The sequence below is a fragment of the Oryzias latipes genome, chromosome 7, assembly GCF_053564925.1.
Source record: "Oryzias latipes strain Hd-rR chromosome 7, Olatipes_Hd-rR_3.1".
Taxonomy (NCBI): domain Eukaryota; kingdom Metazoa; phylum Chordata; class Actinopteri; order Beloniformes; family Adrianichthyidae; genus Oryzias; species Oryzias latipes.
The window spans coordinates 13,119,638-13,147,302 of NC_136243.1; the positions used below are offsets into that span (position 1 = coordinate 13,119,638).

Below are 27,665 nucleotides of genomic sequence, written 5' to 3' on the forward strand. Positions count from 1 at the left end.
CCACACCCCTTCTCTAACTGCCGCCTGCTCACCCGTTTCCCCTCAAACCCACAGCCTCTGCCTTCTCCAGAGGAGCTCTGCATGCACGTGTGCAGGATGTGCCTTTTAGAAGCTGGTTGTAGTTTGTCATTCTGGTTGCAGAACTCACTTTCTTTTTCAGCAAATCTTAACTTTCTCCACAACGTCTGGAAATCTACTGTTCCTGCAGTAGCAGATGCAGCTCCAATATGCTCTGGACGCTTTTGAGAAGATGCATGCCCAAAATCGAGTTCCTGCAGTATTTGGTGTGATCCCGGACGGCTGACCTGCAGCCACTAATGATTAACATGCAGGCTCACATGCTTGGTGACATCGACTGGGGCAAACGTGTGCAGAACTCAAACTAAACCAATGTCTTTTTAGGAGAAGCTCAAAAACCGTTGCTCTGCTTTGTGGCAATGGTTGCTCCAACAAGCGAGCGTTTTCCACACCTCTTTTGACTGTTCAGCCAGAGCAAACCTTGGAGGAACAGAGATCCCACTGCTGGAATTTAAGGATGAAAATGGTGTTTTTTGACATGTTCTTGTGGCAATTTTCTCATGAAAAATGAAACTCAAAATCACATTACTCAGTATTTCTTTGTTCAAATCATTGTGAATCAGGAACAGATAAAAAAAAATGAAGTTTGAAAAAGATTGCAGATGAGCTGTCATCTGCCTCAAAACTCTAAGGCTGTATAGCTCTGACATTTTTTGTTGCACCGCTATTGTTAGGTTATGGGGTGTGAGTGGCTGTAAGCTAGCAGGAGAGCACGTTAACAGAGAGCTCTAGGTTTTCGGTGACGGGAAGGGGGGCAGGATTGCTCCCCCCAACGACCCCACCCACAACTTAAAAGTGAATTTCTAATGAACTTCTGCTGCTCTGCAGAAACTGTCCTAGAAAATGACACAGGTTTTTTGATTGTGGCTAAAAAGGACTTCCTCCAAATTAAAAAAACAAACAAACAGGGAAAGCTTTGAAAATGGATCAGAAGATGATCAGAGTTGGACTTTAAGGCTGCCTTAGGGACCAGTCAGAACAACAATGCCACCAAATGGGGACACTGTTAGCCAAAAATCAGAAGGACGTCTGCTTTCCAAAAGAAGTTCCCATGCTTGAAGTGTAATTGCAGGAAAATTCCCAGATGATTCAGTCAAAATGAGATTTTGAACTCAATAGCAAAGACTACGAGTTTATTCCCAACAGATTGAATGGATGATTTAATAAAACCAATCAAAGGAATGATGAAGAAGATAACCGACAAAGTCAGACTTTGACCATATGGTGATCAGGGTGTTTGTGTGCAAACATTTCCCCCAGTATGCAGTTGTGGTCGGACTGGTGGCCTGTGCAGGATCTACCCTACCTTTGCTCAAAGACAACTCCTGATCTTCTCGAAACATCTCCATCCTTGGTGTTCCATCTCCCACTGCATTAAACCATACTGCTCCTCACATCAGACCTCAGCTGAGCCTCCACTCTTCATCCCTAGAACTTCACCATCAGCTTTATACTCTGCACGTTTCCCATCCTCTTCCTAAAAATGGGTACCAGAACATCATTTCAAGGTGTGAATTCTAAAATGCAGGATTGAGAAATCCCCCTGGAGAAGAGGTGAAAATGTCTCCAATGGTAAACCAGTTGAGTGCTTTTTACCTTCAGCTCCGATGGAATCAAACTGGATGAACAAAGATCTACACAGACGTGTGGATGTGAGGCACATCTTCTTAAACTGGACATTCAAAGCAACTTTTTCAATTCAACGATTCATACGATTCGGAGTCTTACCCCAAAAATGGGATTTGAACCCACAACCGACTGACTATTAAACACTCAGACTGCAGGATTGTAAAACATGGATCCATTAACAGATTCTGTTGTTTCCTCCTCCTCTCCTGCTCCCTTCTTTCCTCTCCTTTACGTTCACATTTCTTATCTGCAGCATTGATTTGTTTGGATTCAGATGCACAAAGCATCTCTGTGTGGAGACAAGGGCAGCAGCAGGACATCACGAGGATCTGCACATGGCCTCGGTCCCTCAGGGACGGGCTTTCCTGCTCTGAGTTCTGCGTTGCAAACAGGCCCTTCTCTTTTGAACAACACGTCTTCATTTTTTCAGCAATGCATTTATAGCTGGATTTGAAAAAAAAACAACAAAAGTTTTTCCAGATTTACTTCCCAGTTTAGTTCCTGCTGTCTTCCTCACACACTTCCTAAAAGCCAGACCCCACCTGGAAGTCAACCACAAGGGTTCGCTCCAGAGAAACTCCTGAAACACAAACGTGTCAATGTTTTGACATCTCAATTGCCTGGTGGTTCCTCCTCATAGAGGCTGGATTGTGCTACAATTGAGCTCCCTGATGAAGAAACTAAAGAAGGTCATTACTTCTCAGCATCAGTGAAAATAAAATGTTATGCTTGGAGTCAGATGATTTGGAGTCTCTGAAGCAGAAAAATGAAAAGGCATCAAAGACGGGAGTGTTATTTAAAGGCTTAACATCAGAGTGAGGGGGGGGTCTAAATCTAGCGGCCCAAAAGTCCCTAAAGGAGAAACAAAACCTCAAATCATTTCATAAAATGAAACATGATTTCAGGAAAAAGAAATGTCAAATTGTAGCACACTGGAAGTTTTTTTATGAAGTATACTTGAGTGTAGCAAGCCTACTATTGACCATGTACAGTAGTATACTAACCGAATACTTCTTCAGACTCAATTGGAACATTTAAAGTTTACACTTTATGGAGCATAAAAAGTAAACTTTAAGTACAAGGTCTGGTGTAACCCTTGTGTTATCCTAGGCACTTTAACGTTGGGAGTTGGGTCATCTAGACCCACTAGACAGTGCTCTGAACCTTTTTTCTTCAATGATTTGTGATCTTCACTGGTGTCCATGGATTACATGAAATCTTTCCACCTTTATCCACCTTTGTCAATGTAAGGGTGGGGTCATCTAAGATAGCACAAGGGTTAAAGTATAGACTAAATATATTTCTAATACACTTATAGATCACTTTTTGATAAAGAACAAAACCTAAATGTAAGGACTAAAACAAAACAAACAAAGCTTTTAACTAACAAGAGCTGAAAGTGCTGAACAGACAAACGACAAGTAAAAAAAGCCCAAAGTGGTTTTCAGTCAACTGAAGGCCAATAAAGGCAACGAGTAGCAGCTGCTGTGATTTGCAAACTCAAGCAGGTGTGAACCAAAACAGGCAAAAAACTAAAGTGAACCACAGACAAAATGGTCTTTGTTTGCTGTAACATTAGGAGTTTTAGAGCAACACCAGACTGTCTCCTAGAGCACGGAATAGAAGCCAAAATCCCACAGACAAATCCCATTGACAAATAAGCAGCCATTACTCTGTCATTCTGTTTGTCAGAATTACACATTTTTGCTCTAATGCTTAATGATTCAATTTTTTTGTCATGATATTATTTCTTTATTGCAAGTTATTTGTTATAAACTGACCAATCAGATGTCTCAGTAAAAGCGTGTACCGCCCGCTGGCCCCCACCTCAAACGTTCAAAACCTTTGATTGACAGATTCTCGCGAGCCGGATTTCGAGTGGTAGGGGTGGTGTGGACTTCCAACAAGCTCACTCCTGATTAGTGAGAACGGTTGCCATGGAAACGACGACTCAGACCGATCCAGACCAATCACTGCTAATAGACGACATCTGGCTCCAACATGGCGGCGTCCTTACGGCCAAAGAACGGCGACAGAATTGACCTCATTTGGTTGGAGTCAGAAGTCCGGTTCTCATCTACAGTCAATGGTCCAAATACACAATTCCAAAATCCAGTTTCCCGGAAATTTCCCAGAAATCTCTCTCACTAGATTGGCGATTTCAGACCACAACGCATTTCATTGAAATGATTTGTCATCTGAAAAATAGTAGAAACAAGTAGTGCATAAATCATTTTTGTAATTATTATTTATTCATTTTTATTTTGAATATTTCTTTTTTATAAATCATCCAAATATTCATCTTCAGAATGCAGTGGATTCAATAGTAATCTTTGTCAAATGTTCCTATTTACCAGGATTTTACTTCGACAAATGTGTGACGTCATGCTTGAGGACGGATGCATCAGGATTTCTTGGAGGGTTTAGGGAGCAGTGAAGGAATTTGGACCCAGCTGTAGAGCCATCAATGGCTGCAGATGGAGATTCTCTTGACTGAGGGAAAAGTCTTGACTGACGGGTTTGTGGCTTATTGTGGCAAAGAGTTTAAATTCTTGGACCCACCTCTGTCCTGATTCTATGTCGATGGGATTGTCAGCACCCCTCCCCGTGAAGAGCCTCCTCCTGTGGTCCTAAAAGCCGCCCCTGCTGTGGATCTCTACAGATCCATGTTTTCCCCTGACTGCCAGGATTCCTGTCATGATTTTATTCACCTGCGCTCAACCGTGGGATTGATTTATGTGCTGCAGAGACACTTTTTACATCTTCCTACTGGATAAAGCAGCTGTGCTTTGGCTTTGATTGGGAAGCATCTTGAAGTGATTTCCAGTGACGGGTGGGCTGTTTATGAAAGCTGGGAGGGTGTTCAGACTTACACAATCTGCAATTGTGACCCCAGAAACTTCAAAGCAGTATTTTAATCCAGTATATTTGTGCATATTGATGCAGAGAAAAGCTCATGGACAACTTCAGAAACATATATCAAGTAATAAAAGAGAATTAGTTGAAGTTACAGATCTATTTTGAAGTCAGAAGGGGAAAAGAACAATAAAAAAGTTTCTTAGTTTTTCGTTTTTAAATAGGATTATAATTGGCATCCATACGGCTTTGTCGCATCACAAGGATCCGATTGGAGCTTCTGTTTTTCCCTCCAATCAGATACATCTGGCAAATCTTTGGTAGGTCCATATAAACAGGAAATAGTTATAAAAATATTACAAATGTCTTTTTTTATATTTTTAAAATGTCTGTAAAAACCTGAAATGGTTAAAAAAATCTAAAAGGTATCAAGTTTTGAAAGGAAATATGGTCAAATCTCTGCATTACCGTCAGAGAAAGTGTCCTCAAAAAACAAACCACTAGATGGCGCTGTACACCCAGGTTTTTTTCAAGTCCTGCCTGTTTAGTGGGGGAAATCTTTCTCTGAGTTACTTCACTGCGCCCTCTAGTGGTAGTTAGATGAAGAAGGCCTCCTTTTTGTTTTTTTCTTCACATTAAACACAGAAGGGCGAAGATAAAAAATGAAATGACATTTTCAGCAGTTAATTCCAAAAGAAAACCAGCACCTCTTGGTTCTGTGAGCAGAACAAAATGAAACTGAAGTAAAAGAAAAAGAAGTTGACTCGTCTAAGATTAGAGGGAATGGCCTCCAGACCTGAGGTACACTGCGTGTTCTGGGCACGTGCAGGAATGGACGGGTGTGTGAGAGCTCAGCTGGTGTCCTCCAACGTTTTGAAGCTGTACACCTCCACCCCAGCTGTTCTCTGAAGTGCTGCTCTGGGCTCGGGCGGGAGACGCTCAGGTCCTCCACATCAAATATTCATTTCACAGAATCTCCTAAGCCTTAAATAATTCTCAAAGAAGTGCGCGGAAAGCGAGGCTTTGCTATCCAAGGCACGTTTCTGTATCCGGACAATGGATTCAGGGGAGCAAAGGGGAGGCAGGCGGAAAGAAAAGAGAGAGAGGACGGGAGGGGAGGCAGAAATGGAGAAACACTGATTTGGATTTAGATCTATTGTTTGTGTCTATAACAGATGGCTCCCTTTCAGAAAGGTGTCAGCTGGATGTGCAGTGCTACTCCTACAGGCATTGCTTGAAAAGAGGCGGAACGTGACTTTTCCTGATGGCTGGGAGATCTGCTGACTGCTCGCTTTTTGAGGTTTGATTGACCGTAGAAAGCTCCAAATATGTGGTGTGGTTGATCCTTCGATCGGTGGAGAGAGTCGTCCTTTAAGGGTTCTTTTAAAGTCTCCTTTGATTCCCTCCACTGTTCCAGATGATCAACTTCTTATATTCCCACCATATCTATGTACAAATGCCCCCCCTCCGCCATCCGGTGACTGTGTGGCAGGTGGTTCATCGACTTGCCCCCCTCCTCGACCCCGCCGCTCTGATAAGGGCTCGCCGTGGAGAATCAGACAGGCGCCCTGGCCTTTTAGGAGCAAGCAGAAGAAAATGAGCCATGAAGGAAATCGGAGGTGATTATCTTTATTATCAGCCATGGGAGTAACCGTGGAAACAGCAGCCCGTTTGTGTGTGTGTGTGTGTGTGTGTGTGTGGAGAGCTGGTCGGAGAGTGCACAAGCTGTTCTAGCCTTCTGATTGTCCCATGCAAGCACCGGTAGTAATTAACATCTGCATATGCAAACGAGCGCTCCAGCTTGGGAAATTTGGCAAGCGCTCCTCACCTGCACCATGCGCCTGAAAGCAGCGGGGCAGTTCAGTCAGTGTGTGTGCGTGTGTGTGCGTGTGTGTGGTGTGTCTGTGTGTGGGCAACAGAAGGAGCACACAGACCCACAAAAAATCCAATCAGATGTGTTTCCTGGCTGCATTCACAGCACAGTCCTGTTCCCGGGTGCACCTGTGCACTTTAATGCCACTGTTCATTAGCACACCTGAAAACGACTGACGCCTGCACAATCTGGAAGAACGCTGTGAAAGGAAGGGCTGAAAGGGCGGAGGGAAGTGGTCCAAAAGATGCCAGCCATGCACTTGCTTTCTTTGTGATGTTACAAAAAAATAAAAGCTGACACTGTCTTCGGGCCTGGCTGACAGGGCCCGGGTAGGTTCACTCCCCGTGGACGGATGACCCGGTCATAATGTCTTCTGGTTTTTAACCTGCTTCAAACAGGAAGTCAAAGTGCCACCTTTCAGAAACAAATTGGAGTTTGTGTTTCTCAATGAGTCTGAGCTGCTATTTCATGCTCTTTTCAGACTAAATCTGCTAAATCTAACAGCTGATGGGACCCGGTAAAGATCCCTGCTCGTGTTTTTCCCAGAAACGCCATGTGATGGACTTCTGAACAATCATCTCACCTGTAAGTCATGAGGGGACGCTGTTGTCACGTGTTCCTGCAGTCACAGTGAAGCTGGTGAGGAGTTTGTGGCTGAAAAGGAGTCAGTCACCTGAAATCTGGTCATCCTGTCACACCGAGGTTCCCATGATAGTCTGATTTGTCCTGCCACTTTAACCTTTTTTGGATCCCCCCCCCCCCCCCCCCCAAAGTTTGGTGCCTGAACATACTTGAATGCTTGTGACTTCTGAAAAGACATTCTGATGCTGAATTTCAACGTATTACAACAAAAAAAGCAGTAGCTGGAATTCCCGACAAACCCATCGGAATAGGAATCAATGGAGGCTGACATAGTGTCAGCAGGGAATTAAATGCAAACCCATTCTTGGAAACAGGATTGAAAAATTAGCCCGTTTGTCCTCTTCCTCCAACATACATTAATTATTTCAGAATTTGCCTTGTAATCCTGGGAATCCTCCCCAGAACGAATGGGATGTCAGCTTTACGCAACTACTTGTAAAGGCATTACAGGGCGTTAAGTCCCGCGCGGATTTGAATTGGTCTCAGCAGTGCAGGATTAGAAGCAGCAGGGATTAGAGCTTCCCTGGAGGAAACGCAGGAGAGGAGATGGCCGAGAGGAGCAAAGATTTAGAGGACCGATCACTCGATACTCCGACTGCAGCTCCAAGTTAAAAGCACAAGGACATCCAGAGGTTCTTTGTTTCAAATCTACTCCATTAATCCGACGTTAGTGAACAATCAGCTGGTCTCACATCTCATTTTTGGACAAGAAAGCAGAGCTTTTATCCCTTGTGTTATCCTAGGCACTTTAACATTGGGAGTTGGGTCATCTAGACCAGTGTTTTTCAACCAGTGTCCCGCGGCACACTAGTGTGCCGTGGGAGATGGTCAAGTGTGCCGTGGGAAATTACCCTCATTAATCATTCACTGATCTAAAAACATTTTCCATCTCCAGGAAATCAGCTCTTTGTTCATCCAAACAGGCCCTGATAAAACACTGAGTAGTGAGGAATATAAAAGATCTTAAAATTACTTTTTCTTTGTGTTTATTTGATTCTATTAAAGACATTTTGATAAGAATGACGGTATTTACCTGCAGCTATAGCGGTTTGCGGGAAAGTCCCGCCCCTTTACCTGTCTCCGCCAATCATTGTTGAAGGCTTAATCACATGTCAGCAGTCTGACCAATCAGAAGTGGTTAAAGTCTTCACTTCCTTGTTCTTAATTCTGCTCATAAATTCTCTCAGTTCCAACAAAAATACCAGCTAAAGCTCGTCTTTAGCGGTGTAGCTTTCCACAGAGTCCGGTGTCAGACCGTGAACAAAACAATGAAGCTCACAGACGCGAGTCTTTCACCCCTTTTTCGGCAGTTTTCACACTACATCTCCCATGATGCATTGGCTTAAAGGGCCAGTGTCCCAGCCCAATTTTCTAATTTAACTTTTATTTCATCTCTTAGAAAAAACAGCCGCAACTTCCTGCTTTTTTGGCCACAATTATCACAAAATGCACGTGAGATTGCGGGGGGGGGCTGTCGATCAATAGAGACCATGAATTTCTGCTTATTTTTTTTTTTTTTTTGGATGCTGGTGTGCCGCGGGATTTTTGTCAAGGTTAAAGTGTGCCGTGGCTCAAAAAAGGTTGAAAAACACTGATCTAGACCCACTAGACAGTGCGCTGAACCTTTTTTCTTCAATGATTTGTGATCTTCACTGGTGTCCATGGATTACATGAAATCTTTCCAGCTTTATCCACCTTTGTCATGTTAGGGAGAACACGTCAATGTAAGGGTGGGGTCATCTAAGATAGCACAAGGGTTAAACTCTCACAATTCTCCCTCATTTCCCCCCAAAACGGCCTTCGTTGATAAAAAAAAAAAAAAAAGAATTGAAAAATGTGAAAAGTTAGGGTTGTTTAACAAGAGCAATTAAATATGGTCAACTTGCTTTTTTATATTAAAAGAAGTGTCATAAAGATAAAATCAAATTTTATTCATAAAGCACTTTTCACACAACAGGAAAACGATGAGATTTGCTTCAAAAATCAAAGAAATCACAAATAAAAGTATTGATTGTTTAGGCCATCAGCATCAATGACTGAAAACTGTTAAAGTTCCACTTCGCTCATCATATTCTCAAGCGTTTCCAGTGGTCTTTTAATCATGAGTGTGCCGTTTTTGGCGAAAAATAAGAAAAAACCTGTGTTGTTTTTCTAGAACATAGTTTCTGTAGAGCGGCAGTAGTTCATAACAAACACCAGATTTTCATCGGAGTGGGTTTTTGAAGTCCTTTCATGTGAATAAAATGATAGCATGCATGCACAGCTTCTCCTTGGCCTGATCATCGCTGATGTTTCTCCTGCTCCAAACGCACAGGGACTCCTTCCTGCTCCTGTCTGTACTGCTGATGCACTCTTTGAACACTTTATTCTCTCTAATAAGAGAAGATTGTGTCAAAAAGACGAAATGAGTCGATGTTCCGCCTCTCGTCCCGGCTGTCCGTCTGTGGAAACGGCTGACCTCAGGGGCATTTCATTATAGCTAAGCACACCGACCTGCACCACCATTAGGAGGCTAATGTGATCGCAGGCCTTGTGGCGGAGCGGAGAAGCCGAGTCCAGTCTGTGCAAATAGACACGCATGAAGACAAATGATCGCAATTCAGCACGCCGCAGCTGCTAGCCAGTTGGAAACGTGTCGGGAGGAAGACGGAGCTGCAGAGGACGGATGGAGAAATGCTTTTTGTTTCCAACTCAACCAACTCCAAGCAGAGAAAAATGTGGATGAAGAGTTTCAGAAGTTTTCCCACAAGATACCGAGAAACGTGACTGGAGGTAACATCCAGTCATTTAGTAGCTTAATCTCTTTAAAATGGGTCCCACGGTTGTACGTGATGTCATGTGTCAGAGTCTGTCCATCCATCAGTTTGCTCCACAGACCTGTCATCATGGTCACCGTCTCTGGGGACCGTCACAGCTCTCATTAAAGAAAGAGGGCAGCACTCTGTGCAAAGGTCACATCAACAAACATCAGGCCTAAGATCAGAAAAAAACCAAAACACCCCCTAATTAGGCTTCCAGTAGCTAGATTCCCTGAAACAAACCAGCAGAGCAAGTTAGGTTTCTCTTTCAACTGGTCCTGTCCAACATATTTATGTCTTTACGTATTTATTTCTTTATTTTTTGTTTAGATGTGCAAATTTTGAGTTCAATTTTGTTTTTATTTTTCTTTCTATAACTTGTCCTGTCCAACAGCTGAGCAAACATATCAGAGCTGAGTGCCTCTTGTATTGGACAGATTTACAGATTTTATTGTTACATTTGGGTTGAGCTCAATTTTCTTAACCCTTGTGCTATCGTAGCCACTTTAAGAAAACCCTTCTTTCTAAATACAACAGCTAACGGATAATAGCGCACTTTTTCTGCCCTTAGTGGTCATGTGAGGTACTGCAACATCTGGTACTTCCTGGTTTTGTCAAATTCTAAAAACTATTGAAGGAATCTTGGAATAATAGGAAAGCAGAATGTGGGAGCCAGTGTCCTCTCTCGAGTTTTTACAACTTCATTTCCCATAATTCAATAGCACGACCAAATCAACTAACCCTTAAAGGATGCGACCTTTGCTCCATCGGACGTCAAACAGAATCAGCATTTGTGGCGTTTTTTTCACCCAGCAAAGTTTATTTATATATAACAACAGTACAAAGAGAATCCTTGGCTTGCAAAATAGGTGTGCTTCATATTTACAATAAGTACACAATAATATATAATAATCAAAGCAAATAAAAAAACACAACTTTTTTTTTAAATACTTTCTTACAATTTTCACAACACTTTTATAAAACAAAAAAACAGACAGCCATTATTATTATCATCGTCACCATTGCCAGTATCTATTATTTTACAGAACTCCAGTGTCTACAAAGGGTTTCTTTACAGGGGGGGGGGGGGGGGGGGGGTGACGGGGTCTCATTTATACTGAGAGTAATATGCTGATGGTCAGTTCACTTCCCCTGACTGATGGCGAGAAGCGAGCAATCAAACAGGCAGAAAATACACAGAGACGCGTGGATTCCTGTAAGGAAAAAAAAAAACAACCACAAGAGCGTTTCTGCTGGAAGCATAAAAGTGCCGAGCCAGTTCCTTTCAGCAATAATCTCGGTTTGGAATGAGGTGGGAGTTCAGAGTCTTTCCTCCTGTTCTGCTCTGCAGGAGGAACAAAGAGGAGCCAGCGTTTTCTTCTTTCTCTTTAAATTAAATCAAAAGAGCTGCACAATTAAGTGTGGAAACACAAACAAGCAACACTCACACAAAATCTCTTTCACAAAAAAAAGGTGCTTTCAGCTGTGATCTAAGACATTTTCCAAATGGAAGAACTGTCGTCTGATTAGATTTTGGCACGGATCGATGCGAGAGAGTGGGCGGGACTAAAGCAGGAAGTAAACTGCATGCACAAACAATAAATCAAAGGAAACGGCGTCCTGATCTACAGCTGATCTCTCAGAGAGGGACATCTGAAAGACGGAAAGGACCTACAGCTCCATGCAAGCTCGGTGAGGTATGAGGAAGATACAATTCCATCCGCTGAACTTGGGAAGACGCCTTCATGGACAGGAAGAAGCTTTGCTCTGTTTGTGTGCATCGGCCATGGTTCCTTTGAGCAGGAACCCTGCAGATGTGTGCTCAAAACTCTGGTCTTCCTTACAGTTGCATAAATAGAAGAAATGAACGAAACAGGAAATGTTGATTTAGCCCAAAACGTGACCATAAAACTGAAGACACAAACGGAGGAGGCGGGGCTCTACGGTATTGATGAAGTGGGCGGGGCATTTGGCACACAGCAACGGTAATGTTTGTCTTGCTATTGGCAGATTTAGCCATTTTAAATATTAGTTAGAGATTATATAACTTTAGTTAGAAGTTATTTTATGAGTAATTTTTCTCTGTCCTTCCTTATGAAGTAAAGATGGAAAAAAGTCCCATTGAATGTAATTGGGAGCTGGACTGAGTGACATCATCCATAGAAAATGGCTGACTTCCAGCTCCAGCCAAATATGGTCAGTTAAGTTGCCATTTTTTCACAATACGAATGCTGCCATGTTGAGGCAAACGGCAGTACGCATTGATTGGCTCTTGACGGTCTGAGTCAACGTTTCTATGGAAACCATTCTGGCCAATCATGAGTGAGTTTATGAGTAGGGCACATCCCACCACTTGATAACTCGGGAGAATCTGTCAATCAAAGGTTTTGAATTTTCAACGTGAGACCACCTACTTTTATTGAGGCATCTGATTGGTCAGTTTATGCCTTGAATAATTTGCCAAAAAAAAGGCAGCAAAGTCCTCAATCCAGCTCTCTTTAAAAGTTAATGGTTGTTCCACAAAACGTCTAGTTTCTTCTGCTGGTGGACCCCCCCCCCAAAAAAAAGCTACGCTTTTCTTGACCGGTTGGTTCGATTCCTCCATCCCTATCAGTCGAGTCTTTATCCGTCATTCCTCCTCCTTTAAAAGTCTGATCACGTTGCAAGGATTTACGGCCCCCCTCATCGACCTCCGTGACCTCCTGCGTCCCCTTTCCTCTCACTTTGTGGTAGCCAAATGTTTTCCGGAGAGTAGCGCCCCCTTTTGAAGATGCATGACTGGAAGTGGGCGAGGTTTCTAAGGCCTCGGAGAACATAAGCACAACTGCAGCATGACGAACAAGCGTTCAAAATAAACCCGGTTCAAGTATTTCCTTTAAAGCAAACACCAACAGGAAGGAAACAAGTTCATCCCAGGAAGTGGTGCCATCTACAGTTTGGTCTGGAAGATCCCATCAGCCTTTAAGTTTGTTCGCTTTGCCTCAGAACCCAAACAAACTTTCTCCTACTTTCACTTTCCCCGCCTCATGTAAAGCATGAACACCAAACCAGGAATCGGATGTTTTTGGTCGAACCAAACGCTCAGAGGAGCTTTTCCAACCTGAAGCAGACTTCTGTGTAGCCGGCGTCACCATCTCCACCGCTGAGGAAAACGGCTCAGATCGGCGCTCTGCTCTGGCAAAAATGTGTAACCCTTGTGTTATCCTAGGCACTTTAACATTGGGAGTTGGGTCATCTAGACCCACAAGACAGTGCTCTGAACCTTTTTTCTTCAATGATTTGTGATCTTCACTGGTGTCCATGGATTACATGAAATCTTTCCACCTTTATCCACCTTTGTCATGGTAGGGAGAACACGTCAATGTAAGGGTGGGGTCATCTAAGATAGCACAAGGGTTAAAACACCAAAATGCTGGAGCTGGAGTTGGGAAGTTCTTCACATCGGCCGTAAATATCTACACTGCTCAGCTCAACGGAAGCAACGCTATCTGCAAAACTCTCAGGAGCGAGAAAACTATTTAAAAAAAAGTACATTCACAAACATTTAGTGGCAAACCAAACCAAACCAGGTGACCAGACGGCAGGACGACGCCATTGGCACCCCCTTCCTAAGGCCCCTCCCCCTTCTCTGAATCCAGGCTTTCCTGTACACCTTTGATTAAAAGCAGAGCAGCAGTTTGGTTTGACTGAAGCGAACCGAAGAGGAAGTAGAGAAGACACGGATCACCAGGAGTTTCCTTTTTGCCGCCATGCGACTTTCTCCAGCGGCGGCGGATATTTCAGAACCGCTTTTTTTTTTTAATGTGCAGCGTAGAAAAATAAAAATCTGAATGCAATCTTCGTCGTCTGCTGGTTTGTCTCTTTCCTTCAGATGACATTTGTAGTTTCACAAGCCGCTTTCCTGACAGGAGGACTCCATGCCGCCGCCGTTTTCCAGTTGGGGGGGGTTGAGAATGAGAGCGGCTGCATGTTCATCTGGCTGTCGACGCAGAGGCCCTCGGGGGTGTGGCTCGCGGCTGCGGGTCCCACGTTGAGAGGTAAGTTACGACCTGTTCTGCGGGTCCTGTCGGTCCCCACGGCCCCCTCCTCCCTCACGGGAAAGGGGGAGGCGGCCTCAGCTGTCCAGAGACATGGCAGAGATCAGCTGCTCCACCTTGTAGGCCAGGCGCTGCTTCCTGGCCTGCTCGTCCTGGTCCAGCGCCGCCGTGATCTGTGCCGAAAAGACAAACACCAACCGTTACGACTTCATCTAGACTCTAGAAAAACAAACGCTAGTCTGATATCAAATGATGGAGAATTCTTCATAAATAGTCAGAGGTGTTTCTGCAGGAGGCTTCTGGGTTTTGTATTGTTTGTTGTTGTCTCTGCGGGTGGCGGAAACCAGAGAGGCCGCCGCCCATTCCAACATGGACGTTTCGGAATCACTTTTGTTTCTCCAACTGAACGAGATTCCCCTCCCAGGATTTTAAAACTAAATGATTCATTGACCCGACTTACGTCATGTGACGTGCCAAATATTTTGAGTGATGACGAAGGTGATGCTGAAAAACGCCATGAATGTGGATGATTGCTGTTACTCCCCCTCAAAGCGCCATTTCTTCGCCATTCGTTCAGCGAAACTGGCAAACAGTGACATCTAGTGGGGCAAAGCGCCATCTAACGTTTGTTCAAAAAAAGTGGACGGGGGAAATGGCGACCCCTGGTGGATAAAGGAGGAAGGGAAACGTGGAAATGGCGACCCCTGGTGGACACGAGCTGAAGAAGGTGCCTAAGACGGACGGAAAATCTTTCTCTTTCGGCTTTTCCCATCAGGGGTCGCCACAGCGAATCATCCTTTTCCACCTCACTCTATCATGAACATCTTCTATCCTAACATTAGCCAACTTCATGTCCTCTGTTAAGACATCCATATATCTCCTCTTTGGCCGTCCTCTTGCCCTCCGGCCAGGCAGCTCCATCTCCAACATCCTTCTACCAATGTATCCACTATCCCTCCTCTGAACATGTCCAAACCATCTCAGTCTGGCTTCTCTGACTTTGTCGCTAACACAGGCAACATGAGCCGTCCCTCTGATGTACTCGTTCCTTATCCTGTCTAACCTGGTCACTCCTAAGGAGAACCTCAACATCTTCATCTCTGCTACCTCCATCTCAGCCTCTTGTCTCTGTCTCACTGCTACCGTCTCTAACCCATAGAGCAGAGCTGGTCTCACCACTGTCTTGTACACCTTTCCTTTGAGTCTTGCTGGCACTCTTCTGTCACACAACACTCCTGACACTTTCCTCCACCCGCTCCAACCTGCCTGCACTCGCCTCTTCACCTCTTTTCCACAATCCCCATCACACTGAACTGTTGACCCCAAGTACTTAAACTCCTGCACCTTCTTCACCTCAGCCCCCTGTAACCTAACGCTTCTACCTTGATCCCTCTCGTTCAGACACATGTATTCTGTCTTACTACGACTGACCTTCATGCCTCTTCTTTCCAGAGCAAACCTCCACCTCTCTAGCTGTTCCTCCACCTGCTCTCTACTCTCACTGCAAATTACAATGTCATCCGCAAACATCATTGTCCAGGGAGATTCCTGTCTTACCTCGTCTGTCAGCCTGTCCATCAGCATAGCAAACAAAAAAGGACTCAAAGCTGATCCTTGGTGTAGTCCCACCTCCACCTTGAACTCCTCTGTCTGACCTACAGCACATCTCACCACCGTCATACTTCTCTCATACATGTCCTGAACTACTCTGACATACTTCTCTGCCACTCCAGACGACCTCATACAGTACCACAGCTCCTCCCTCGGCACCCTGTCATACGCCTTCTCTAAATCTACGAACACACAATGCAGCTCCTTCTGACCTTCTCTGTACTTTTCCATCAACATTCTCAAAGCAAAAATGGCATCAGTGGTGCTCTTACGGGGCATGAAACCATACTGCTGCTCACAAATCTCCACCTTCTTCCTAAGCCTGGCTTCCACTACTCTTTCCCACAGCTTCATTGTGTGGCTCATCAACTTTATTCCTCTATAGTTGCTGCAGTTCTGCGTGTCACCCTTGTTCTTAAAGATCGGGACCAGAACGCTTCTCCTCCATTCCTCAGGCATCTTCTCACTCTCTAAAATCCTATTGAACAACCTTGTTAGAAATTCCACTGCTGTCTCTCCTAGGCACTTCCATACCTCCACAGGTACGTCATCAGGACCAACGGCCTTTCCGCTCTTCATCCTTTTCAGAGCCTTCCTAACCTCATCCTTTCCAATCTCTGCTACTTCCTGCTCCACAACAACCACATCTTCCTCCCTTCTTTCCCTGTCATTTTCCTCGTTCATCAGCTCCTCAAAATACTCCTTCCATCTTTTCTGTACACTCTCCTGGGTTGTTAGCACCTTTCCATCTCTGTCCTTAATCACCCTTATCTGTTGCACGTCCTTCCCATCTCTGTCTCTCTGTCTGGCTAGCCTGTACAAGTCCTTCTCTCCTTCCTTTGTGTCTAACCTGTCATATAGCTCATCGTAAGCTTTCTGTTTGGCCTTTGCCACCTCTCTCTTCACTCTACGCTGCGCTTCCTTGTACTCCTGTCTACCTTCCTCAGTCCTTTCTACATCCCACTTCCTTTTAGCCAACCTCTTCCTCTGGACGCATTCCTGTACTTCCTCATTCCACCACCAAGTCTCTTTACCGTCTTTCCTCTTTCCAGATGACACACCTAGCACCTTCCTACCTGTTTCCCTGATAGTTTCTGCTGTAGTTTTCCAGTCCTCTGGAAGCTCATCCTGACCACCCAGGACCTGCCTCAACTTCTGCCTAAATTCCTCACAAGTTTCTTCATTCTGTAGCTTCCACCACTTGGTCTTCTTTTCTGTTTTCCCTATCTTCTTCTTCCTGACCTCCAGAGTCATTTTACACACCACCATGCGGTGCTGTCTGGCTACACTCTCTCCTACCACCACTTTGCAGTCATTAACCTCTCTCAAATGACCTCGTCTACATAGGATGTAGTCCACCTGAGTACTCCTACCTCCACTTCTGTATGTCACTCTATGTTCCTCTCTCTTCTGGAAGTAAGTGTTGACTACAGCCATTTCCATCCTCTTCGCAAAGTCCACCACCATCTGTCCCTCCAGATTCCTTTCCTTCACACCAAACCTGCCCATCACCTCCTCATCACCTCTATTGCCCTCACCAACATGCCCATTAAAGTCTGCTCCAATAACAACTCTCTCTCCTCTGGGAAAACTCTCTATGACCTCATCCAACTCACTCCAGAATCTCTCCTTCACTTCTAACTCACAGCCAACCTGTGGCGCATACCCACTGACTACATTCACCATCACCCCTTCAATTTCTAACTTTAGGCTCATCATCCTGTCTGAGACTCTTTTCACCTCTAGAACACTGTTCACAAACTCCCCCTTCAGAATCACTCCTACCCCGTTTCTCTTCCTATCAACACCATGATAGAAAAGTTTGTATCCTCCTCCAATACTACGTGCCTTGCTGCCCTTCCACCTTGTCTCCTGCACACACAGTACATCTACCTTCCTTCTCTCCATCATGTCTGCCAGCTCTCTGCCTTTCCCTGTCATTGTGCCAACGTTAAGAGTCCCTATTCTCAAACCTATGTTCCTGCCTTTCCCCTTCTCTCTCTGGCCACGGACCCTTCTGCCTCCCCTCTTTCTTCCACCAACAGTAGTCAAATTTCCACCGACACCCTGTAGGTTAACAGCATCGGTGGCGGTCGTTGTTAACCCGGGCCTCGACCGATCCGGTATGTCTAAAGTGTTGTGGATGATTCGCATGGTTATTTTGGCAATTTTTACGCCGGATGCCCTTCCTGACGCAACCCTCTCTATTTATCCGGGCTTGGGACCGGCACAGAAGTTACTGGCTTGCAACCCCTGTGGCTAGATTCTAAGACGGACGGAAAATGTCTTTGCTTATTAGGGAGGAGACCTGGGGGGTAGGGGTTTTAAAATGGCCCATACATCCACATGCACACAAATATACACCACCTCCTGGGAGAGCACAAGGGTAAAAGAAATGATTCCTGAAAAATCTGGACGGCTTCTTTTTTAAAGTTGAAATGTTTTGCATGTTCTTAAAAGTTCCACAGGATCCCGGGGAACCGTCACACCCTGATGATGCAGAACAGAGTGTCCGTCTGCCCACCCACTGCGCTTCGCTCATCAGCCCAAGTGCTCTTAAAGGCTCGCAGCTGCAGTCATAACGTTTCCTCCTCTTCGAGCCTGATTGTGATCTATTATTAATCTGCTGCTCTTCAGTCAGGTCCAGCTCCCCAGATCCATTCAGACAGGCCCCAGCTCTGGCCCGGACGACGAACACTCAGGCTGGAGGAAGGACAGCGGACGCAGGAGCGTCTGCGTAAAAACCGCCGTGTTGGCAAACGTCTGCGTCAGCGGGGGCATCAGAAGGAGCCGCAATGAGGTTTCACGGCCAGCAGAGGAGGAGCTGACTGGATAATGAGGAGACGGGACGGAGGGAGAAAGTGGAGGAGAGGGATATCACTGCTCGACATAAAGGTCAGGCTAAAGATTCTCAGCGGAGGAGCTGACATTACACGCAGAATGTCTCCATAAATGCTTTCCCTCCCAATCTTCTCCCTTCCTTTATATGCTTCCTGTGATCCCAGTGTGTGTGTCTCGGTTTGTCCACACCCACTGTGTTCTGCTCACATATGTGTCGCCTGCCTGGTTAAACTCAGCAGAAGCCGAGCTCGCCTCTCGTCCAGATCGCGCTCACACTCTGCAATTAGCAGCTGATTTATGGAGGCAGCGGCTCATTGTGCAATCAGGACTGCCGCAGGTAAAATCTGCAGATGAAGGACAGCAGCATCCTGCTGCATGCAAATGCTCCACAACTCTTCTATATGTGCCTTTGCAGTCAAAGAATCCAATTCTAATGTTTTTTTTCCCATTATTTGCAGCACTTGTGGAGAATAAAAATGGTCAAATAGTCTCACTGATGTTTTTTTGGGTTTTCCATCATTTAATCCCTTAATTTAGCCTTTTTCAATTTTTAAAACTTTGCAGCGCACTTCAGAATCATTTTTACACATTCTTTCTGTTTGGCTTCCTCGTCTTTGTTCATGGTGTTACTCTTATCACAGCATGATAGGAATCACATCATTTCACTTCAACCGTAGGACAAATACACAGAGTGAGAAGTGAGGAATAAAGCCTTTGAATCTTCTGCATTTAGGAAAAACTGTGGTTTGTTTGTGTTCTCTTTGTGTTTGGCTTTGTTTGGTGTGCAGCGCGACTGCCTTCACTTCATTGAAATAAAGATCAATTCACCAAGTTAAAACTATTTGGTTCCTCTATTGTGGTATTTGAGACATTCCAGGGTTTTTTTTCTGACAAACGTTGGTTTAAAAAAAAAGGTCTTCGGCATCGTGACATGGACCCGAACAGGAAGTGGACCCGTGCCGGTCCTGTGTGTTCTTGGATGGTCTGAGCCCAAGGAGGGTCACGGACAGGAGCAGAGGTGGGTCTTGCAGGTCCCTGAAGGCTTGTTGACAATGTGGTAATTGTATCGTGAAGTGTTTGTGAGTGTAATGTAAGTTGCACGCACTTATGACATAGGGTTGATGCTGTACCGTGTCCTCACGCTGCCCGTCTTAGTCATGACTGTCCTTACAGGAGCATACAGGCTGTCTACACGCTAGGATCACACACCTGTTACGTGAACAGCTAACACAAAAACCTGACACAGAGTTTGGGGGTTAAAAATAGAATAATCTGTCCAACCCGCCATCATCAAACCTTTGGGATGTTTGTCTAAAAAATAAAACTCTGCTTTGTAGAAACGTAGTTTAGTCAAATGTAAAACAGGGTTTTTTCCACCCATGTGTGGTTCTGTGGGAAAGGTTTCTTAAAGCTCTTCATGCTCTTACCTCCGTTAACCAAACAGAACTGTTACCCGTTTGCAGTATCTGCCTGATGGGCCCAGGTCACGGCAGAAACAATGGGGTCACCGGGCTTTTTTGGTTCCCCCCAGTTATAGAATAACAACCCCGGAGAACTGATATCAGACCTGAACTATTTTGAACTCAAAACGTAGGTAGTGCCATCTTTTTTTAACCCATTTTATTAAATTCTTATCTGTCTTTTTGTTATTTTATGCTGTTGGACTTAATAAGCTCAAATTTTCTTTGAATTTTCTTCTTTCTTTCTCGGTTTTTAATTTAAAGCTTTTTGTTACCCGATGTCGTTGTAAAGTGCAAAGTTTTAAACAAAGTTTTATTCATTCGTTTATGCTTTGCACTGCTTTAGCCGATCTCTGTTGTAATCTTTTAAGGACAAGTTCTTTTGTCTTTGTTGTTGACTGTTTTAAAAAAATGGCGTCTCCTTAGAGCTTTGAGTCACTGAAACTCAAAGAATCATGGGAAAAAATACAGACAACGTGCAAAAGGGAAAAAAAAGACTCTGTAGGATTTTTATGCATGAAATTTCACACAATGATCAGTCAGGAGATGATACTCAGACAATCAAACTTACTCAAATCACTTTGTGCTTCATAAAAGAAAAAACCCAGAGAGAAAAAAATGTAGTGTGGGTGATGGTCCAGAAGAATCCACGGCTGTTCCAGCCTCCAGATGTCCCTTACCTCCTCGCTGTACTTGCTGACGTACGAGTAGATCTCGTTGAGCGCGCTGAGCATGTTGAACTCTGTGGAGTGGAGTCTGGCCTGCTCTGCCAAATAGGCATTCATGTCCTGGTCACTAATGGCTGGCAGCCGGCTGATGTCAGCATAGTACCTGCAAACGCAGACAAGAGGAAAGGCTCTGCGTCAGCCCCTCGGCTCATGTCATATTTTTAACCCAGATCTGAATTATTTAATGGACAAATTCCTGAGCCATAATACCACTTGCTCTGACAATCGATGCGTGCTAGAAATCCCCCACAAAAGTGCTTTAGCAAAATCTGGTTAAGCTTTTATTCGAGGAAGAAAGAGCCGAATGAATCGAGCTGCCCAAAGATCCCAGTTTTTATGGTAAAAGGAGACAAAAAAAAGGTATCTGAGTGGAGGATCAGCACCTACCTTTCTACCCAGCTCTTATAATTGGGGATATCTTTAGCGTAGAGCAGCTTGTTTGATGGGGAGTCTTTTCCCAGGCGGTGCTCTGAAGTGGAGCATGAATCCATAAAGGTCTGAGCTACTACAGATAGACAGGCGTCTGTGATGCTGCTCTTGTGGATGTCGAACACAAACTGCGGGTTTTTTATCACGTTCACCCAGAAGCGCAGCGGAAGACTGAACAGATACAAAACAACGGAGATCAAAATCAATAGTTTGGAACAAAAATATCTATTTGCTTAAACTAAACGATCAAATGTTACCAGTTGCTTTTCCAAGTGTGGCGGACGTCCGTGTCATAAATGGCGTGCTTGTCCGCCTGCTCATCCAGGAAGTCAAACATGTATTTGATGGCCAGAGGAAGAGTGCTCCCCCGGTGGACGGTGCTGAACAGCGTCTCAAATAAATCATCGACAAACTTTTGCAGCGTGCCCTGGTGGAAGATTGAAAAAACATGCAGGTTAGACAGGAAGTCTGATGGTAAAAAACAAAATAAAAGCTGGAACTTAAAAGCAAGCAGATGCTCTGATATCAAAGAAATACAGCGACAAAAAAAATAAAAAACATTTATTTTGAAAATATTTTAAAACATGGAAATGCAAAAATATCAGGGGCAGATGTGCCGGTTCAGCACCACTTCTCATGGCTGTCCTGAATGGTTTCACAGCTCAACCCTCAAGATTCTGTTCATCATCAAACTTCACAGAGAACCTTTCCCAACAAAAAATAGAACTACGTGTGCAGAAGTTTGTAAAAGTTTGCTTTTCTTTACAGGAAACAGTCTAAACGTTGAGTATAAGGGGGTCGAGGTGAGATTTGAGTCGACCTGCACTCCCCCAGTAAAGACGTCTTATAGGCGTCATAGGCTGATCATGAAGATCTGAGGGATTCACTAAAGCCTTTCAGTTGATGGTTTCAGATGTGAGGAGCAAAACGTTTATTTTAATAGGTCTACAAGGCACAAAGAAGAGATGTTCAGACATATGGTGATTAATAAACGTTACTTTAGAAAAGCTAAAGGTCCAGGTCTTAAAGAAAGGGAATCAGATAGTTTAAGAGTGGAACCATCAGATGTTTGAATCCTGTGTTCTCCAACACAAGTTAGCAATGTTCATCTTTAATCAGGCTGGATATATGTTAAATTGGATGATAAAAGGAAAATAAAATACGGTACATGTGTAAGAAACACAAACGAGAACTAAAGTGGGCTCAATATGGAACTCTGTGGAACACCATAAGCAATGCTAGTTAGTATAGGAGTCATTTTTTTGTGATGGACCTTAACATAACCTTAAAATAACTGAGAAATACTGTCATATCAAGACTAAATATGTAACCTAAATCTCTCACGTGTTAAAATACCATATACCAAGTAAGTAGGAGCATTTAAAACCAAAGTACAGAGGAAATGAGCTGTGCTGACTGTGTGACAAAAAGATTTTTTTTTTGGAAAAGACCAAAAATTATGTCCAACACAAGAGGCCCTCAGCTCTCATCTGTCTGCCCAGCTGTTGGACAGGACAAGTAAAAAAAAAAAAAAAAAAAAAAAAAAGGAAAAGACCAAAAATGGTGTTGGAATCAAGACTGGGAAATGCTGATTTCTACCAATTTTGCTTAACTACTGAAAATAGTTCTTGGATTACGGTTGTTTCCTTTAATAAATATAAACATTTTGCAGTTGATGGACATGCATTGAATGAAAAACCATCCTTTGTGGCAACTTAAAGCAATAATTCATTAAATTGTCATTTTTTTTCATTCCAATTTACGTTGGTTATTCTGCATTCTCTTGGACCTGTGTCTGCTTAAAAAAGTCACTTTTGTTCTAAAGGGGCAGCGGGGATCCAGAGGGGTACCAACCTTGGTAGCCAGCAGCCGGGTCAGATAAATCTCAGAGACCATCTTGCTGCCCCGATCTCCTTCTTTCTGATCTCCGTGCTCGTGGTTCTTCACCAAGTGCCACACCTTCACGCCGCTCTCCAGGTCGGGGGTGATCATCGGAGCGCGGGAACGCAGGCTGTCTGGACTCCCCGTATAGCGGAACGAAGAGTCTGTCCAGGAAAAAAGTATATAAATTCAGTGTTTGCAGTGATTAATGTCGCTGGAAATGAGGCAGCGCATCAAAATAAGTGAGTGGTTCCAAAAGAATGTCTTCTAACAGCAACATATGATGATCTGTTTGAGGACAAAGAGGATTTGGGGAAAATCGCGGTCGCTTGCACAGCAACAGTTCTCAGCACTAATCCAGATTTCACACAAAAAGTCTAAAAAACACTCCAACACCTCTTGTGTTGCCGCACAAAAAGACAGACCGATGTGTGGAGGGCAGGAGGGATGTTGCATTTTTAATCATCTGTTTATTAGCTGTTTCGCTCCTCTTTCTGTGTCATGAATCAGGAGATAATTACAGTCTTTCTTATCTCACTCATCGGCCATTCTCTCTTTCTTACATAATCCCTGTCTCACGGCTGCGCCTGGCCTCTGGTAAAGGCGCTCATAATTGGCTCTTCCCTCGGCGCCATGTTGAAAACAGCCCTGTCACAGTCTAATCAAGGCATCAAAAGATACCCAATTTGTAAAGGCACTACAGCCACCATCCTTCATCCATACATCCCCCTCATCTGCCGCCTCACTCTGAATGACACCGGTTCCCCTCCTAATTAGTCAGCATCTCCTCAAGGCGGCCGGCTCTCTGGAGGATCTGAGGAATCCGGCGAGGATCTCTCTCTCTCACCTTCAAAAGGCGAGCCGAACAACAAAGCATGGCGGCCATTAAGGCCCCTGATACCTTTCAAATGAGCCCAAACAGTGAAAATGTGGCGCGGTCACTGGGGACAAAGGCTGCTTTATATATGGTATCAGTTGCGGGGGTGGGCTGAGATTGGGAATCCCGTCACGATTCAGCCTCCCTGCACTTTCACCGTCAGCTCCAGGATGCAGCTGGCCGGCACGGCGGGAGTGCGATCAGGCCGAGGAGGAGGCGCGCCAGCGGTGCAGATTGAGTCAAGATGCTAAGTGCTGGACGTGAAATTGGTAAAAATCCATCCGCAGGTGTCGGAGAACAGCTGCTGTGCCAACAAGTGATTGATGAGAGCCGGGCCGGCGCCAGAACAGCGGCTCCTTTCAATGCCACGCACATCCACTTGGAGTGGCACGGGACCAGCAGCAGGAGACGACATCTTTTCAGAGGCTCTAACAACAAACCACACGGAGGTGTGCCAACAACCCCATGTTTTAAAGACCCACTGGGATCCTCTTTTGATCTATTTTTAAAGATGGCCCAGCGGTTTCTTGATTATGATTCGGACATTTTTAGCCCAAATCAACATACTGTCTTGGACACAGTTTCTGCAGAGCGGCAGGAGTTCATCACCTCTGAGTTGTGGGCGGGACCGTTGGAGCGGAGCAACCCTGCCCCCTTTCCTGTCACCCACAACTGAGAGCTCTCTGTTTAAACTCTCTCCTGATAGCTTACGGCCCCTCACAACCCCAGCCTAACATTCACGGTTGGACAAAAGTGGCGAGCGATGTCAGAGCTATCTAGCCATGAGGTTAGGAGCCAGATCCCAGCTCTTGTTGGGTGAAAAGGTCACCAGTCTGTTGCAGGCCTATACCACAACCACCCACATACCCTTACATGCACACCTAGGGGTAATTCAGAGTAACCGAAGAACCTATGAAGTAGAGCTGGGCGATATGGCCAAAAAAAATAAAATCTCAGATTTTTTTAATTCCATATTCAATTTTCTAGGTTACTATTTATTTTCTGCCTGTTAGAGAGGGGGGGGGGGGGGGGATAAGAGGGTGATTATAGAAAGGGCCGAGGGTGGGGGGTAAAATAATAAAGGATCATAAAGCAACAAGTTACTGGATGTTTATAATCATTACTGTCTGGTTTAGATGTATAAAATATCTTAAAGGGGCGGAGCCTGTCCACACACTCAAATGTTACATATGTTCCCATACAAAAAATTAAATATGGACATAATACAACTAATGTTCGCACACGCAAACCTATGCATTCAGACTAACATACGTGAAACATTTCATTCAGTCACGCAAACTACTGGTGCAAAGGTGGGACGGCACCTGTGCTTGAGTGATTGTTCAAGCCAGGGCCCCCCAAGGGAGACCCGCCCTATGCTGCAGGCACCCACCCAGCCCAAAAAAAACAAAAAAAACGTGAAGCGTGTTACAAACAAGTTGTAGACTTACTGTGAACACAGCTTCTGACTGACTGACGTACTTCTTTCTAGCTCTTTTGTCTTGTTAAATGGGCCTTATAGTACAGTGCGCTCTATATAACTTTCTGACAAAAGCTCAGAAAACAGACCATTCATTAGCAATCTGATGCACCCTTTAGTGCAGGGGTCCCCAAACTACGGCCCGCGGGCCGGACCTGGCCCTCCCACCCGTTTGACTGAACGATATCAGAGAAAGACCCTTTTTATTTTTTTATTTCTTTTGCATTATTATTTTTTTATCCTGGCATCAGGATCGAGACTCATGGAAGCATGAAAAACAGAATCCCTAGAATTGTTTCCTTACGTAAATAAAGCGTAATTGAATTGAAATGTGAGCCAAGCTAAAAATGTTGCAACTGCCACCTCATTTTGCCCCAGTCATAGAACTTGAACGTGGCCCCGCCCCCCTTTAAAACGGAAAAATGATGGAAAAATTAACCAAGGAAGTTGATCAGAGAGAACAAACAATGGTGTCTACTCGGCTAGCCTCCTGAAGCCTCCAAAACTGGATTATAAAGAAAGAACACAAAAATTTTGAGAGCCTGCTGCTCATAGGAGTCATTTAAGAGATTCTGCTCTAAAAACTGAAGTTTAATATTTACCTTAAATTGTGCATTGACAACAAAAGCTTTATTCTGTGAAATCCACAGAGATTTATTTGGTTATTATTGATTTTCTTAAATCTAAAATACTGTTATTATATATTTCCTGACGTTTTATGTAAAGAACCCAGAGAGGGTTATTTGTTTTTTTACTGATTTCATAAAGAGCCTAATTATATATTTGGTCATTATTATAATTCTTTTTTTTTGGCTAAAGAACCCAGAGAGGATTATTTGATATCAGATTGGGTTAATAACATTTGGTTATGTGTGGCTTTCAGTTACATTTAGGCCCCCCTGTGACCGTCACACTTTTTCTGTTTCAAACTGACCCTGGCCCCCGATCAGAGAATGGAAACGTCAAGTAGCCCTCGCTGGAAAAAGTTTGGGGACCCCTGCCTTGGTGTGTAAAAGAACCATACTTCTGTGTTGTATTGAAACCTGAATAGCTCCGTCACTGACAAACATGGTGCAAAGGTTCTGTGTCCGATTGATTTTTCATCAAGTTCAAATGAGGGGAGCCCAAGTAGAGCAGGGCTGTCCACTCCTGATCCGCCAAATCTACCATCCTGACTAATTCCACTTTTCTCCCTGCACGTCTTTGCTGCTGTTTGCCTGGTGTGTCCAGTCAATCAAATTGAGGAGAAACCTGAGTCAACAAATCCGTGGAAAGCAGAGAAAACAGCAAAACTAGCATGCTGGTAGATCTCAAGGACCAGGATCGGGCAGCTCTAACGTCGGGACTCACCGTATCTGCTGATGGAAGTCCGCGATATGCTGGCTGAGGACGGGATGTTGTACGAGGACGTCTGCTTGGGCACCAAAGCCACCACGGAGCGGTCTGACACCTGAGTCGAGACAAACAACACCCTTTCAGTGAGATTATATGCAGAAAAATAGCTGTTTTCTGGCCCTTATAAGTGTTAAATTAATTCAGTTCCTTAGAAAAAGTCGCAGCCTTTGTGACAAAAAACATAAAATAAAATCAATTCCAAGAAGGTTTTTTTTTTCTTCAGTTGGAAAGCCTGTCAGAATATTTGTTTACAACATGTTCACAGATTTATTTCACACCACAGAGAAAACAACATGAGAGGATGTAAGACCCCGAGTGAGCAATCCCCTGAGTAAAATACATCTCAGAAGCCTTCATCTCTTCGTGTCATATCTGTGCTCCCTGTTGCTCGGTGCCGCAGCCCTGTGGCTTTTTCGGCACGGCAAAGTGCTGCGCCTGCATCGCGGCTGTACTCAACATGACTGTCAATGCTCTGGCAGACATGATGTAAGCTTTGGAGATGGAGACAAAGACAAAAAAAAAAAGACAAGCTAACATTACGTCAGAGACGGCAAACATCTAATGTGAAGTCAGGTATGACAATTTAAAAGGAAACCAACACTGACATGTATTTCCTGTATCCCTTTCTTGCTGCAGAAATTAAGAAAACTTTCAATTTGAGGGAAATAAAATGGTCCATTGGATCCTCTTCAGCTAATGCATGACATCATTTCGCTGTCATAATTGATGTCACTACTGTGAGCGCACTCACATGTCCAGCTTTTATGAAGGAAAAACAGAAGGCATCAAACTGAACTTCTCTTTTTTTCTTCCTTTTTACCCTGAAAACAAAAGAGCCTGTTGGCTGGCCTTTACAGATTTACCCACAGGAGGGCTTTCTGCTTCAAGCCCCACAAAGAAAAACTGACGAGCCTCCATCACAAGAGAAACAATAGGCAAATGTCAGGCCTCCACCCTCAGAAAGATACCTCAAAGAATCCACAGAAAGGATTGAAAATTCTTTATTTGTGTCCTTCAAAGAGAAGGAGGTCTTGTCCTTCTCTTGATGGA

The 27,665-nt window shown here is 44.3% G+C and overlaps 1 protein-coding gene across 2 annotated transcripts in view; it reads right to left on the bottom strand.

Moving 5' to 3' along the window:
* Window positions 1–10,675: 10,675 nt before the first annotated feature.
* plxna2 (plexin A2) overlaps window positions 10,676–27,665 on the bottom strand; it is a 248,642-nt gene continuing 231,652 nt past the window's right edge. For both annotated transcript variants that reach the window (XM_020704870.3, XM_004070981.5), the window contains exons 27-32: window positions 26,571–26,670; window positions 22,837–23,027; window positions 21,240–21,409; window positions 20,941–21,153; window positions 20,506–20,656; window positions 10,676–14,086 (exon numbers count right to left, since the gene is read on the bottom strand). In XM_020704870.3, coding sequence (XP_020560529.1) covers window positions 13,991–14,086; window positions 20,506–20,656; window positions 20,941–21,153; window positions 21,240–21,409; window positions 22,837–23,027; window positions 26,571–26,670 — 921 coding nt within the window. In that variant the 3' untranslated portion in view covers window positions 10,676–13,990. The remainder of the gene's footprint in view (window positions 14,087–20,505; window positions 20,657–20,940; window positions 21,154–21,239; window positions 21,410–22,836; window positions 23,028–26,570; window positions 26,671–27,665) is intronic.